At 42.4% G+C, this 14846-nt stretch overlaps 1 protein-coding gene across 1 annotated transcript; it reads right to left on the reverse strand.

Annotated features, from left to right (window-relative positions):
- On the reverse strand, positions 1-2720 carry LOC127851329 (microfibril-associated glycoprotein 4-like). The gene is made up of 4 exons (XM_052385036.1): positions 2474-2720; positions 2042-2124; positions 1507-1675; positions 1-494 (listed from the first exon to the last, which is right to left on the reverse strand). The coding sequence occupies exons 1-4, from the start codon at positions 2631-2633 to the stop codon at positions 103-105; spliced, it is 804 nt and encodes a 267-aa protein (XP_052240996.1). The 5' UTR covers positions 2634-2720; the 3' UTR covers positions 1-102.
- Between the last annotated feature and the right edge of the window lie 12126 nt (positions 2721-14846).

A 14846-nucleotide genomic window follows, 5' to 3' on the forward strand; every position in this document is an offset into this window, starting at 1 on the left:
TGATGTTTGCAAGCATATTTATCGTGTTACAAAAACGCGAAAAAGGAAATTTTATAATTATCAGTCTTAACAGAAGTTCGATGACAACAGATGGGTCGTCTCCTAGTCACGTGATATCGCCATGCTGAAGTACTTCAAAGAATAGCCGAAACCGCGCCAGTCGCTGTAGAACAGACCGTCATAGAACCCCCCGAGAGGAGTGTAGGGACCGCATTGGGGGTAGAGTTTCCCAGTGGGTAGAGCGTACGTGCAGTAAGTGTACCACCAACCGGCGCGCATGTGCAGTGCGCAGTTGTTTACATCCGGTCTATCGATAGTCGAGAAAGGCATGCCGTTGTTATGGGACAGGTCGTCAGGAAGCACGTTACCGGAAGCATAGCTGTTGACGTAGAGAGTGTAGCGCGAGGCAGGCGATCCAAGCGAGAAGTGGTACCAGACGAGTGTTGTAACCACATTATTGCAGTCTTGCATCGTCACCGTGAGCTTGTTGTTACCTGCAGTCAACAGAACAGTGTAATGAGTTCATTTACCTAACGCCAGCATACACAAACGATGCCATTACATTTCATTAGATTTGCTCTATCTATATGCGACTCGAATTACGACCCGTTTGGTCGGTTCCGACGTGGTTTCGTGCGGGTTCTGCATAAAACTACAGTAATACATACAGCCTTTTGTTACACTCGTTTGTTTGCTGTACAGCTAGGTGTATCACGTACTTTTAAAGGGGTCTTTTCTCGTGTTGCTAAATTGACACAATTAAAAAAATTGTTCCAGATTCGCAAAGTTTCGTTGTAGCATGATATTTAAGAGGAAACAGTAATACTGAACGTTTACCATGCTCTAAAATATCAATTATATGCATATTTTGACGATATAAAAACCTGATAATTATAAAGGGTTGCAACGCGAAACGATTGAATAATTTGGAGAGTTCTGTTGTTGTCGTTATATTTTGTGATTCTACAAGGATTGCTTATATAAAGTATAAAATGCATCACTCATTGTATGAGCACGGATGGCGAGTGGTCTAAGCGATAGACTTTTACTCCAGGGTTTAGTGGTTCAAACCCTGTTGAGGGTTCCTTTTTTTCTTTCTTTAATTCTATTCTTGTTTTTTTTACTGGAGCTTTTTTGTTCCAATGTTTACATTTATCAATATAAAGCATTTAATGACAAACTTCAATACATGCCAAAATCTGTGAAAATGTCCCTTTAAATGTTAGAGCATTGTGTTTGAGGCTCAACTGTACATCTCTGTGTAACACGTACCTTTGACCGTAAGAGCGTTTGTTTAGAAGGTTTCGATTCTACAACTACAATTTATGTGTAACACGTTCCAGCGCGTGTTAGACCATTTACTGGTGAGTTCTACCATACAACAACGTTTCGCAACCAGCTTATGAGAGAACATTGTATTTAAGAATTCGCCCTGGCAGCTATATACAAAATTAAGACGTATCAGAGCCTGAAATGTTAAACTTTGCAGCTACGTGTAACACATACCGGCGTCTGTTAGAGCCTTGATGCGCCGTAGACCGAGCCAACCGTCACCTCCACCAATGCTCCCAAAGCCCCACTCATAGTTGTAGAAATTCTGCACAAAACTCACCCTGCCTAACTTCTGAATCGAAATCACGTAACTAACGGAGCCCAGCTCGAATTGGCAGTAAACCTGTAAAAGAGAACATCACGGACGTCAACCATAAATCAAAACGCTGACAGCATTTAAGACTTTTGGCGAACTAAAAAGAAACTAGGTGAAAACAATTATCGAATTGTATTGAAAACTATCCGCTGGAAAAAAAAACGAAACACCAAAACTCTAAACAGGAAAGAACGTCTTGTTCTTGTCCACTATAAAAGCATTACCTTCATAACAGAATAACAAACAACAGAAAATGGTCAACACTAGAGCATGGTCTTAACTGGAATCACGTGTCGAAGAAATCATAATTGGTTATAGGGAATAGGAATTCGGATATTTAAACTAGTTATCACCATGTAAGAGTGCAAAGTGCATGGTGTTGGCTAATCTCACAACGATGGGTTCCGACTGGTTCAGGTAGATCCGGTACGCCCCCGCCTCCTTGTAGGAACCGGAAGCCAGGATTTCATCGCAGTCTGAAAAAATACCAAATGTGATGCTGGATGGATAAGAAATATACACATGAATCAGTTTTTAATAAATAAAGGTTGAGTTGAAAAAAAACGTTTATAATTTTCTCAGATTTAAGCGTACAATGTAAACGAAGTATATACGATGCACCCTTTATTAATGTCTACCTAATAATCAGCGATTAATGTTACCTAATAATCAGCGAAAGAGATAAAGGTATCTTTTGTGGTAACACACATAATTATAAATCACATAAAAGGCATACAACTATAACATTCTCGGAGCTCGTGCCATAGTTCCCCGTGAACAACAAGCCTCCTGATAGCTATCTTACACAGAGGAATGCAAACTAACCACGGTACTTGGTGATGTCCGCATCGTTGAGAACGGTGACGTCACTAAACGGTTCCACATCCGCCGTCGGCTGTTCGAACTCCACACTTCCGGCCGGCGTCTCGCCACCAGCACGTGCACCGACCAGCACAAGCGCACACGCTGACAGATACAGAAACATTATACACAGTTACTGCCAGTCCATAGGCAATGCGACTGAGATTGAGCCAGTTATTTGCATTTATATACAGCTGATAGTTGTTTATGACATCACATGGTCAACTGTTTTCGTGGAAAATAAATGACATTGAATAGGATTTAACAATTAAGTGTAGAACAGGCGTTTCATATTGACCCTCCGTAGAGAACATTGAATCAATTATTTAATTTCCATATCACTGGCGTTTGAACTGTATTTTTTTCACATAAGAATACATGCCATTGAGAGATATATGTTTGATTCTTAACAACGACACGTGAGCATCTAGTAGGACAATGTGCAAACCTACAACAAGGCGTAGCATGGTATAATTACTCAGCCCGTCTGTCTGTCTTTATATGCGCATGTTCAGTCTTTCATTCCACAAAAAATTAACATTTTAGTTGGAGAAAAAGTGCACGTTACAAGTAGCATGGGCATATAGTTAAAGAGAATTGTTTGCAGATTTGACATTTTAGTTCGTTAAATTTGTTCATTACTAATACTTAAACCAATGTCATTTGAAAGCATAATAACATGAGCCACCTGTTAGTTTCTAAGGTTTTCAGGTGTATTTTAAGTGATTATATTATATATTGATGCGCCCCACCTTTTGTTCAATGATATTCTGAATATTAATATTTGTTATTAAATTATACTATTTATGTAGTAAATGAACACTTACCTTTTAATACATGTATTAACATTCCAAGAGTTTTGATGATCACCAGTGAGGGAATTTTATTCAAATACATGACTGCATATTTATTATGTCTATACAGAATGCATTTTATAAGTAAAACCCCCCTCACTGTAATTTTAGCTTCCATAAACGTTTAATTATTTTATTGTTGCTAAACACTTGTAAGGAGCGAAGCAGTTTCCATTTTTTTTGTAATATGTATATCCATTACAACTCACCACAGAGTTTTAATAGTTAGTTTCCTCTATGTCATATATCTCATTTTACTAAAAATCGCTCTTGGTAAGTCCTCATCAGAGCTTTGTTTACATTCACTACGGCGGCCATCTTGGATTCTTAGAACTCGTCGACCCGGGTCGATTTGCCTTAGTTGGTCGTTCGATCATAGGTCGGGTCGACCGGGTGCTGAATCGACCAAGGAAGATCAGCGTTCTTTTGGGATCATTCCGGTTCGAGCCTTCACGAAGAACGGTCGTATTTTTGTATCATACGAACTAAAGAGGTGCTATTCGGTGGATGATCAAGAGAACAGTTAAACTTGAATCGCCGATCCAGTTTGCAGATAAGGTTTTCTACTTTCTTTCTTGTAATTGTTTCGCTTGAAATTTCAATCGGTTCAACTTCATGAATTGTCTCAATTTTTGACTTGTTTGTTTACATCCTGTGGTGACCCATCCGAGATACAGATTCTTCATCTCATTTTTTAAGTCGATTAACGTTTTCTGTTTACGAAGAAATAACTGCTTAGCTCCACGAACCAGATATTCCAGAGTTATCCGCTGTTGTAATCCAACAATCGACGTACGTTATACAGAATAAATCTCTAAACTTATGGCGGCGTTATTTTGCTTGAAACTTGTTACGACTAACTAATTAAGTCAATACGGGGTAGTACAAAACGGGGCAGTACGCTACAACTTTTTGGTGACGGCGGTGGGATCCCATTATTTAAATGTGGATCCCGTGATATGAACCCTTATAGTGAAAATCTAAATCCTGAAAGTCCTACACGCAGTTTATAGAAATTAATGCACTGAGAGCCTCACATTCAGACGAAAGTTATTACAACAGCTGTCAAGAATAAGCCTTTATATAGCAGCTTTGTCAATCAGCTATTGTAACGTTGGATATACAAAGTCAACACAATACGTTTTAAAGACTTTATTGCTCAGCGAAACAAACAACAATAACAACTTAAAAAATAAATAACAACAAGCATAATATTCATTTTGTTCGTGACAAATATTATTTCAGAGTATTGTTGGTATATATATCATTATATTGGTCCATGATGGCTGCAAACAAAGAAAATAATGATGTATCAAGCGACTCTGAGGTTTATTTCAGAATTAACAGGGACAATACAAATTCCCGCTCAGATGAGGAAGACAGACCTGTTGACCAACAACAACAGGTAAGTGACGCAGACACCGAACCGGAATCCGGGTCTGAGTCACAAGTCAGATCCGATAGGGTGAACGAAAGGAGGAGACCTAAGCGAAGCAGTGAGACAAGGTCAGTATTAGAAGGGCTTACTGGGGCTTTAAGGGATCTGGTTTCAGAAGTAAAGGATATCCGTGCTGGACAGACACAGCTTGAAGCCCGCATAGAGCAAGTACAAAGAACAGGTACAGCAAAAGGCCCGCAAGTTCAAGCACAGACTACATCCAGTGACCCTCGACTGAATACCAACAACCCACCCTTTGTAAGCAGGAATCCAACAGACCCAGCACCAGCAGACCTTAATGGTAACTCCTATTATTATAATCCCAGACACCAGGGCTACCAATACATGGGCGATCATGGTAGGCAACATTTCTATTATCGATCAGATGATTTTGCATGTAGTGAACCTTACAGGCAGAGACCAAGAGATCTAATGAAGGTCCCTGCGTTTGACGGCAAAGAAGAATGGCGAGTCTGGGTAACACGCTTCGAGACGATAGCAGATCGCCTCCAGTTGGACGAGGATCAACGCCTTGACCATCTCTTACAGCGATTGGAGGGGCAAGCCGCCACAGTAGCATTCACTCTTCTACCACCCACGGTGTTGCACAAATACAGAGACCTCAAGGCTGAACTATCAAGTAGATTTCAGTTGGTGGAAACGACAAAAATCTTCGAGGCAAGGTTTACAAGAAGAAATCAGCGTCATGATGAGAGCGTTGAAGCCTACGCGTCAGAGTTAAAGATGCTCTACGATCGTGCCCATCCACAACGAGACCGAAGAACTAGGGAAGAAGATCTTGTACGCCGCTTTCTCGACGGGCTACAAGATGAAGAGGCCCGTTTTGAAGTCGAATTCCACAAGGAGCCTACAACAGAAGATGAAGCGGTATTCAACGTAGCAACTTATCTACAGATGCGAGGAAAGCAAAATGAAAGGCGTTACAGAAGACCTACACGTCGGGCTACAGAGAAGCTCTCAGAGCCACAGTTTGATAGTAGTGGAACAAGAAGGCAGTGGTCCAGCGATACAGGTGGTAAGTGCTTTTCGTACAGTAATCAGCAGCCTAGGGAATATAATGAACCTAAAGATGAGATCCTAACAAAGATCCTGAAGCGACTGGATGATCTAGAGAGTAAGTATGACACTGCGAAAAAGGGAAAGCCTAACAGAAAGCAAGATGTTGTTTGTTACCGGTGCCAACAGAAAGGTCATTTTGCCAGGGAGTGCCCCGACAAATGTTTGTATGGTGATCAGGTACCAAAGGTCGATGGCGATGACAAGTCTGCTCCTTTAAACTTTCAAGGACCAGCCCTTGTGGCCAGAGGGAGGTCCCAGTAAAAAGTACCGAAGGCCAAAATCAAGATGACAAAACACAGCAAGTTACGAAGGAGTGTGCTCGGGTTCAGAGGTCCAGGCCATCAGCGGATGGGGTGTATGTAAAGGGAACAGTGAATGGGTTTCCTGTTACATTCACAGCCGATACTGGAGCGACAAGGACCATAGTGTCAACCAGGGTGTTTAAACAGATAAACCCGCATGCATGTCCCGTAGTTTATAAAACTGACCGGTTGGTTGGTGCAGGAGGAGCACCAATAAAAGATGTTGGTCAAACAAAGTTAGATATTAGCCTTGGACCTCTACAAGTGACAAGGGATATCATGGTGGCGGACATCGAGGATGATGCTCTGCTTGGGTATGATATTCTGAAAGGTCAAAATGGGAGGCCGGCAGACATTCTTTTGAGTCAGAACAGAATTCTGTTAGACGGCATGGAGATACCAATATTCCAGGTAGGGAAGATTGGAAAAGCAAGGAGAGTAGTGGTGGCAGAAAACATGACAATACCAGGCCATGCAGAAGCCGTGGTAAGTGTTTATATAGAAAGGTTTGAAGCAGATGATGACGATACGGAGGCTGACTACGTAGTCGAGCCTAACCAGCTATTTAAAGAGAGGTACCCTTTGCAAATGGCAACCACATTAGTGAACCTCAATGAGACTCCAACATGCAAGGTAAGAGTTCTTAACCCTTATCCAACGGAAGTAAACCTGAGACAGGATGCAGAAATAGGAATAGCAGAGAGGATGGAGAAGATAGTCTCAGTACTGACAAAAGCAGAACATCAAGCAGAAAGTGACAACTGGGTGGCCGTAAGAAGAATCACTACAAGGTCAGCCGAGGTAAAAGTGGTTAATGATGAACCAAATGGAAAAATACAGGTCCCAGCGCACCTAGAATCATTACTGCGAAAATCTAGTGAAGGTAAGTCTGACGTCGAAAAGAAAGCGCTAGCAAGCCTGTTGGCTAAACACGGTGACACCTTTAGTAAAGATGAGTGGGATCTTGGGTTGACCCACTTAGCTGAACATAGCTTAAATACTAAGGGTGCGGCACCAATCAAACAGCGACCAAGACCTGTACCTTTAGCATACGCTAACGAGGAGAAACAAGCTATTGAAGATCTGCTGAAAAAGGGAGTCATAAGGAAAAGTACCTCCCCCTGGGCAAGTCATATCGTACTAGTACGAAAGAAGAACGGATCAATCAGACCATGTGTTGACTACAGACGGCTGAATGCCCTTGTCAAGCCGGATGGTTTTCCCATGCCCAGAGTACAAGAGTGTCTTGATGCAGTCGCAGGAGCAAAGTATTTCAGTAGCCTCGACCTCACATCTGGGTATTTCCAGATACCGCTGAAGGATGAAGACATTCCAAAAAGCGCCTTTGTATGTAAATTTGGACAATACGAAATGACGCGAATGGCATTTGGGCTTAATAACTCGACCAGTACTTTTCAAAGAGTCATCGAGCTGGTTCTTCAGGGTCTTCAGTGGGAAACATGCCTTGTATTCATTGACGACATCGTGGTCTATGCATCTGACCTGGAGCAACATATGCAACGACTTGAAGAGGTACTGACACGCATCAAAGAAGCCGGACTGAAATTGAAGCCGGATAAATGCAACCTGCTACAAGAGGAAGTGGTCTTCCTGGGTCACATTGTTAGCAGCAAGGGGGTGCGCCCCGAAAGCTCCAACATAGCCAAAATAGTAGAGTGGCCTAGGCCTACTACACCAAAACAGGTAAAGCAGTTTGTGGCAACTGGGTCATATTACAGGCGCTTTGTAAAAAACTTTGCCAAGATTGCAAGGCCCCTTACGAACTTGACCAAGGTCATGCGAGGAAGCATTCAATGCGTTGAAGCAAGCCTTAATTGGTCCAGATGTGATCGGCTACCCATTGAATGAAGCAGGCAGCTTTTACCTCGACACGGACGCCTCCGGGATCGGACTTGGGGCGGTGCTCTCTCAAATGCAGGAAGGTCGGGAGCGCGTGATAGCCTACGCAAGCAGGGCAACCAATAAAGCTGAACGGAACTACTGTATTACAGAACAAGAACTCCTAGCAGTCGTCTACTTCATACAGTACTTCCGTCAGTACCTATTGGGAAGGCACTTTGTAGTAAGAACCGACCATCAGGCACTTGTATGGTTGTTCAGTTTGAAAGAGCCGAGCAGTAAGATCGCGAGATGGATCGATATATTGTCGAGGTATGACTTCACAATAGAGTACAGGGCAGGTAAAAGGATGGGGCATTGTGACGCATTGTCCAGATGTACGAATCCCAAAGACTGCAATTGTCCAGATGTAGACATGATGGAACCACTCAAATGTGGACCTTGCAAGAAATGCCTTAGGCGATCCGAAACAATGGCTCTGGACAGAAAGGTAAGTGACAAAACGGAGGACCAAAAATGCGCAGTTCATGACAAGGTCAAGGATGAGGAAGATGGCACAAAGATTGAGCCAGTAAGAGCCGTTTCAAATGGTAATCGAAACACACCCGGCACATCGAAAGATCAAATGGTACCCAAAGCAGACAACCATGGGCAGCTATCTTCAGCACAGCAGAAATGAGTCAGAAACAGCAGGAAGATGCACAGATCAGACCAATCCTTGAAGCGAAGTTGGCCGGAGTCAAACCTAAGCAAGATGATATGCTCGACAAAAGTCCAGAAACCCGGCACTATTGGATCATATGGGACACCTTGGAAATACACTCTGGTACGTTGTATCGAAGGTTTCAGAAAACAGGTAACGGTGATGATCGTTTATGTAGAAGTAGTAGCAGTACCAGACCAGACAGCTGAGACATGTGGAAAAGTCATTCTGGACAAAATCGTAAGTAGATGGGGGGCACCACTGTCGATACACAGTGACCAGGGCTCAGCATTTGAAAGTAAGTTAATACTGGAGTTATGTGAACTGCTAGAAATCAAGAAAACCAGAACGAGTGCTAAAAACCCAAGAGGGAATGGACAGGTAGAAAGGTTTAACCGGTCATTATTGAGGATGATAAGGTGTTACCTAGCAGACGAACAAGATGAATGGGACTTGCACCTTAAAGCTCTAGCAGGAGCGTACAGAGCGACACCACATGAAAGCACGAAGTTATCACCAAATATGGTGATGATTGGGAGAGAGGTGAGACTACCAAGCAGTGTAATATTTGGACATGTGAACCCCGCACAGAACCATGATATTTCAGAAGTCGATTTTGTAATAGAAACTAAGGCGAGGCTCCAACGCACGCATGACCTGGTCCGGAAACAATTACAGAAGTCAGCCGAAAGAAGCAAGGAGATACACGATGTAAAGTTGAATTTCCTGCAATAACAGGTAGGCGACTTAGTTTGGTTCTTGCATGAAGGCCGGCAGGTAGGTATAAACCCAAAGTTAGAGAAAGCTTATGATGGTCCGTTTCCAGTGATAGAAATGAGGTCCCCAGTCAATTTCACTATCCAGATGGGTAAGAATGGTCCAATACGCAACACACATCACAACAAGCTGAAACCCTACCGGGGCCAGAACGCACCTAAATGGGCAAAAGTCTTGGCCAATAATCTGAAACAGAAAACAAAAAATAATTAGAGCCGAGCTGTAACATACGTTATAACAATTTTTTCCGCGCCAAATTCAGATGGTGAAGAAATCATTTACAGTTTAAACAAAGCAAAACAGAACCAACAGTTATACACAGGAGTCACCACAGGTTTACAAGTTTTATCGCTCCACATTAAACGTTTCTTTAAAATGCTATATTTTCAGATGAACAGGTTATCCAATGGGGGTCTCGCATATCGTTGTAGCCATTGCGGCAAAGTGGACAGAAAGGGGAGACTGGTGGCCCACATACTGAGAGACCACGTACCAGAAAAGCAAGTTCCCTTTTTCTGCACCCTATGCAAGTTCCGGTGTGAAACCAGGGATGATTTACTAAAACACCTCACCAAATACGCGGGCCATGTGAGGGCAGTTGGCAGCAATCAGAACATTGACCTTAAACAGATACTGATCAAGTCCAACGTTCCTCGGTTTGTGTCAGCCAACGATATGACCCCGATAAGGGAAGAAGACGATGACATGTCTATGGATCCAGAGGAACCAGCACTTCCACCATGGCTCCTGGATGTGAGGCCGTTGAAGAGGAAGGCGGACTTCTCACCATCAACCATGTCGCTTCCATTAAGTCCGCAGTATACAGATCAGAGGTACGTGCTACCCAGATCAATGGTAGAATCCCAGGAAATATTCCCTGACCAATCAACTGCTCTTGTTAACCCAGCACTGTACACGGCCCCTAGCTTTGATGAAGATCCTTTGACAGCACTGGTCCAAACCTTGAAGACACCACAGTCATCGCCTAAGGCCCTGGCAGCCACACCTCTCCAGGACGAACCAGTGGACATTCTTCCCACAGAACAGGACAAGGCGGATCCACTTCTCTATGAGGTAATATCAATGTCAGAAAAGGCGTCTCAAACAGAGAAAGGACAACCCAATGCCGAACTGCAGGCTATCCAGAGAGCATCGGAGACAGCTGCTCAAGCCTGTCAAGCCACCGCCAGGAACACCGAAAGGATACTGGACGAGCTTCGTCGTTTGGAACGCAGAGTAACTTCCATCGAGAGAGCTATTGATAGTCGAAGGCGGGACAAGGAAAACATGAGGCCGCGCAAAATGTAACTGTATGCCTTGGAAATGATCGCCTTCTGCTTGAATTGCAGGGGCCCACTAAGTGCTGGTAATCCACGCGGGCACTTGGTGGGTATTCGTCACGCCTGCTGGGAAGCGGGCCCACGTAGTACCAGTTGGTGCTATCTGGGTATTCGCTGATCACCGCGTGGGTGGTCAGTCCGTACTGTGCATTGGTCGCTTATGGGGGCATGGTACGGGTATTTTCCCCCCCCCCCATCTGTGGACTCTTCTTGAAGATCTTTACCTGTGAAAATAAATATGGACATTTAATTTATACAACATGAACAGTTAACTTACAAACTATTACAAAGTGTCAGGACAATTAAAAACAAATGTGTTAAGATTTCTGTGATATATAAGAGTGCTCAATTTTATTTAATAATATTGTGTTTAACTTCAAGAGACATTCTTGTGTGTGTGAACCTCAAGTGACATATTTTAAGTGTATGAATACACTGTGTAAGATTTCTGTGATACACAAGAGTGATTAATTTCATTCAATTATATTGTGCGTAACCTCAAGTGACATTTTGTGTGTGGGAACCTCAAGTGACATTCTTGTGTGTGTGAATACACTGTGGAAGGTGACATTTTCAAAGTGAACAGTGATTTTGTGATCTCAAAAGTAATTGATCTCAATTATTATATATTGCTTGTTCTTGTTAACAGTTTAATAGTTATATCATTGTTGGTACCTCATTGTTTGTTAAGGCTGCAGGAGCTTAGCCTTCCTGCAGGAGGGGGTAATGATGCGCCCCACCTTTTGTTCAATGATATTCTGAATATTAATATTTGTTATTAAATTATACTATTTATGTAGTAAATGAACACTTACCTTTTAATACATGTATTAACATTCCAAGAGTTTTGATGATCACCAGTGAGGGAATTTTATTCAAATACATGACTGCATATTTATTATGTCTATACAGAATGCATTTTATAAGTAAAACCCCCCTCACTGTAATTTTAGTTTCCAAAAACGTTTAATTATTTTATTGTTGCTAAACACTTGTAAGGAGCGAAGCAGTTTCCATTTTTTTGTAATATGTATATCCATTACAACTCACCACAGAGTTTTAATAGTTAGTTTCCTCTATGTCATATATCTCATTTTACTAAAAATCGCTCTTGGTAAGTCCTCATCAGAGCTTTGTTTACATTCGCTACGGCGGCCATCTTGGATTCTTAGGACTCGTCGACCCGGGTCGATTTGCCTTAGTTGGTCGTTCGATCATAGGTCGGGTCGACCGGGTGCTGAATCGACCAAGGAAGATCAGCGTTCTTTTGGGATCATTCCGGTTCGAGCCTTCACGAAGAACGGTTGTATTTTTGTATCATACGAACTAAAGAGGTGCTATTCGGTGGATGATCAAGAGAACAGTTAAACTTGAATCGCCGATCCAGTTTGCAGATAAGGTTTTCTACTTTCTTTCTTGTAATTGTTTCGCTTGAAATTTCAATCGGTTCAACTTCATGAATTGTCTCAATTTTTGACTTGTTTGTTTACATCCTGTGGTGACCCATCCGAGATACAGATTCTTCATCTCATTTTTTAAGTCGATTAACGTTTTCTGTTTACGAAGAAATAACTGCTTAGCTCCACGAACCAGATATTCCAGAGTTATCCGCTGTTGTAATCCAACAATCGACGTACGTTATACAGAATAAATCTCTAAACTTATGGCGGCGTTATTTTGCTTGAAACTTGTTACGACTAACTAATTAAGTCAATACGGGGTAGTACAAAACGGGGCAGTACGCTACAGTATACTTTAGTTCGTTAAATTTGTTCATTACTAATACTTAAACCAATGTCATTTGAAAGCATAATAACATGAGCCACCTGTTAGTTTCTAAGGTTTTCAGGTGTATTTTAAGTGATTATATTATATATTATATTATACCGTTATGAGGTAATATATGATTTGAAGGGATAGCTCACCAGTTTCAACTCAAATGCAAACGCCCATAGAAGACAAGATAGGTGGATACCAGCGTAGTTTGCCACACTGCTGTTCACATAGAAGACTAAATAGGCGGATACCAGCGTTGTTTGCCGCTCTGCTGTTCACCTTACAGACTAGATAGGTGGATACCAGCGTTATTTGTCACTCTGCTGTTCACATAAAAGACAAGATAGGTGGATACCGGCGTAGTTTGCCACACTGCTGTTCACATAGAAGACTAGATAGGCGGATACCAGCGTTGTTTGCCGTTCTGCTGTTCACCTAAGAGACAAAATAGGTGGATACCAGCGTTGTTTGTAACCCTGCTGTTCACATAAAAGACTAGATAGGTGGATACTCGCGTTGTTTGTCACCCGGCTGTTCACATAGAAGACTAGATAGGTGGATACCAGCGTTGTTTGTCACTCTGCTGTTCACATAGAAGACTAGATAGGTGGATACCAGCATTGTTTGCCACTCTCCTGTTCACATAGAAGACTAGATAGATGGATACCAGCGTTGTTTGTCACTCTGCTGTTCACATAGAAAACTAGATAGGTGGATACTAGCGTTGTTTGTCACACTGCTGTTCAAATAGAAGACTAGATAGGTGGATACCAGCATTGTTTGCCACTCTCCTGTTCACATAGAAGACTAGATAGGTGGATACCAGCGTTGTTTGTCACCCTGCTGTTCACATAAACGACTAGATAGATGGATACCAGCGTAGTTTGCCACTCTGCTGTTCACATAGACGACTAGATAGGTGGATAGCAGCGTTGTTTGTCACTCTGCTGTTCACATAGACGACTAGATAAGTGGATACCAGCGTTGTTTGATACTCTCCTGTTCACATAGCAGACTAGATAGGTGGATACCAGCGTTGTTTGTCATTCTCCTGTTCACGTAGACGACTAGATAAGTGGATACCAGCGTTGTTTGTCACTCTGCTGTTCACATAGACGACTAGATAGGTGGATACCAGCGTTGTTTGTCACCCTGCTGTTCACATAGACGACTAGATAGGTGGATACCAGCGTTGTTTGTCACTCTGCTGTTCACATAGACGACTAGATGGGTGGATACCAGCGTTGTTTGCCACTCTGCTGTTCACATAGAAGACTAGATAGGTGGATACCAGCGTTGTTTGTCACTCTGCTGTTCACATAGACGACTAGATAGGTGGATACCAGCGTTGTTTGTCATTCTCCTGTTCACGTAGTCGACTAGATAGGTGGATACCAGCGTTGTTTGTCACTCTGCTGTTCACATAGAAGACTAGATAGGTGGATACCAGCGTTGTTTGTCAACCTGCTGTTCACATAGACGACTAGATAGGTGGATACCAGCGTTGTTTGTCACTCTGCTGTTCACATAGACGACTAGATAGGTGGATACCAGCGTAGTTTGCCACACTGCTGTTCACATAGAAGACTAGATAGGTGGATATCAACGTTGTTTGTCACTCTGCTGTTCACATAGAAGACTAGATAGGTGGATACTAGCGTTGTTTGTCACTCTGCTGTTCACATAAACGACTAGATAGATGGATACCAGCGTAGTTTGCCACTATCCTATGCACAAATTCGTTCTCCCCAGATATGAGTTTCGCTCTGAAAAAAACGGGCTTAATGAAAGTGAGTGAAGAGTTGTCCCAGATTAGCCTGTGCAGTCCGCACAAGCTTATCAGGTGCGACACTCTCCGCCCAAACTTGATTTTCGCTAAGAAGAGACTTCCTTTAAACGGACAAGTACGATAAAAGCGGGAATTGTTGCCCCATTCATTAAGACCCGTTTTTCAAGAGTGAGACTCAAAATTAATCTCCCCAGATATTAATTCAAACTATGTTAATCAACTGATTATGTTTATGTCATATGCTGGATTCAACGTGCTACAGCGATAGATTGTTTCAATGTCGTAACCTTGTTACGCATTTGATTTTTTTTGCTTTGTTCCTTTATAGAAAATCTCAACTAACTGTTTTGCGAAAATTGGCAGATGTGGCAAAATACAAATAAGGACATAATACTGGTATGATGCCTATTTGTCGTTT

Source organism: Dreissena polymorpha, chromosome 11 (genome assembly GCF_020536995.1).
Source record: "Dreissena polymorpha isolate Duluth1 chromosome 11, UMN_Dpol_1.0, whole genome shotgun sequence".
In the NCBI taxonomy this organism is placed as follows: domain Eukaryota; kingdom Metazoa; phylum Mollusca; class Bivalvia; order Myida; family Dreissenidae; genus Dreissena; species Dreissena polymorpha.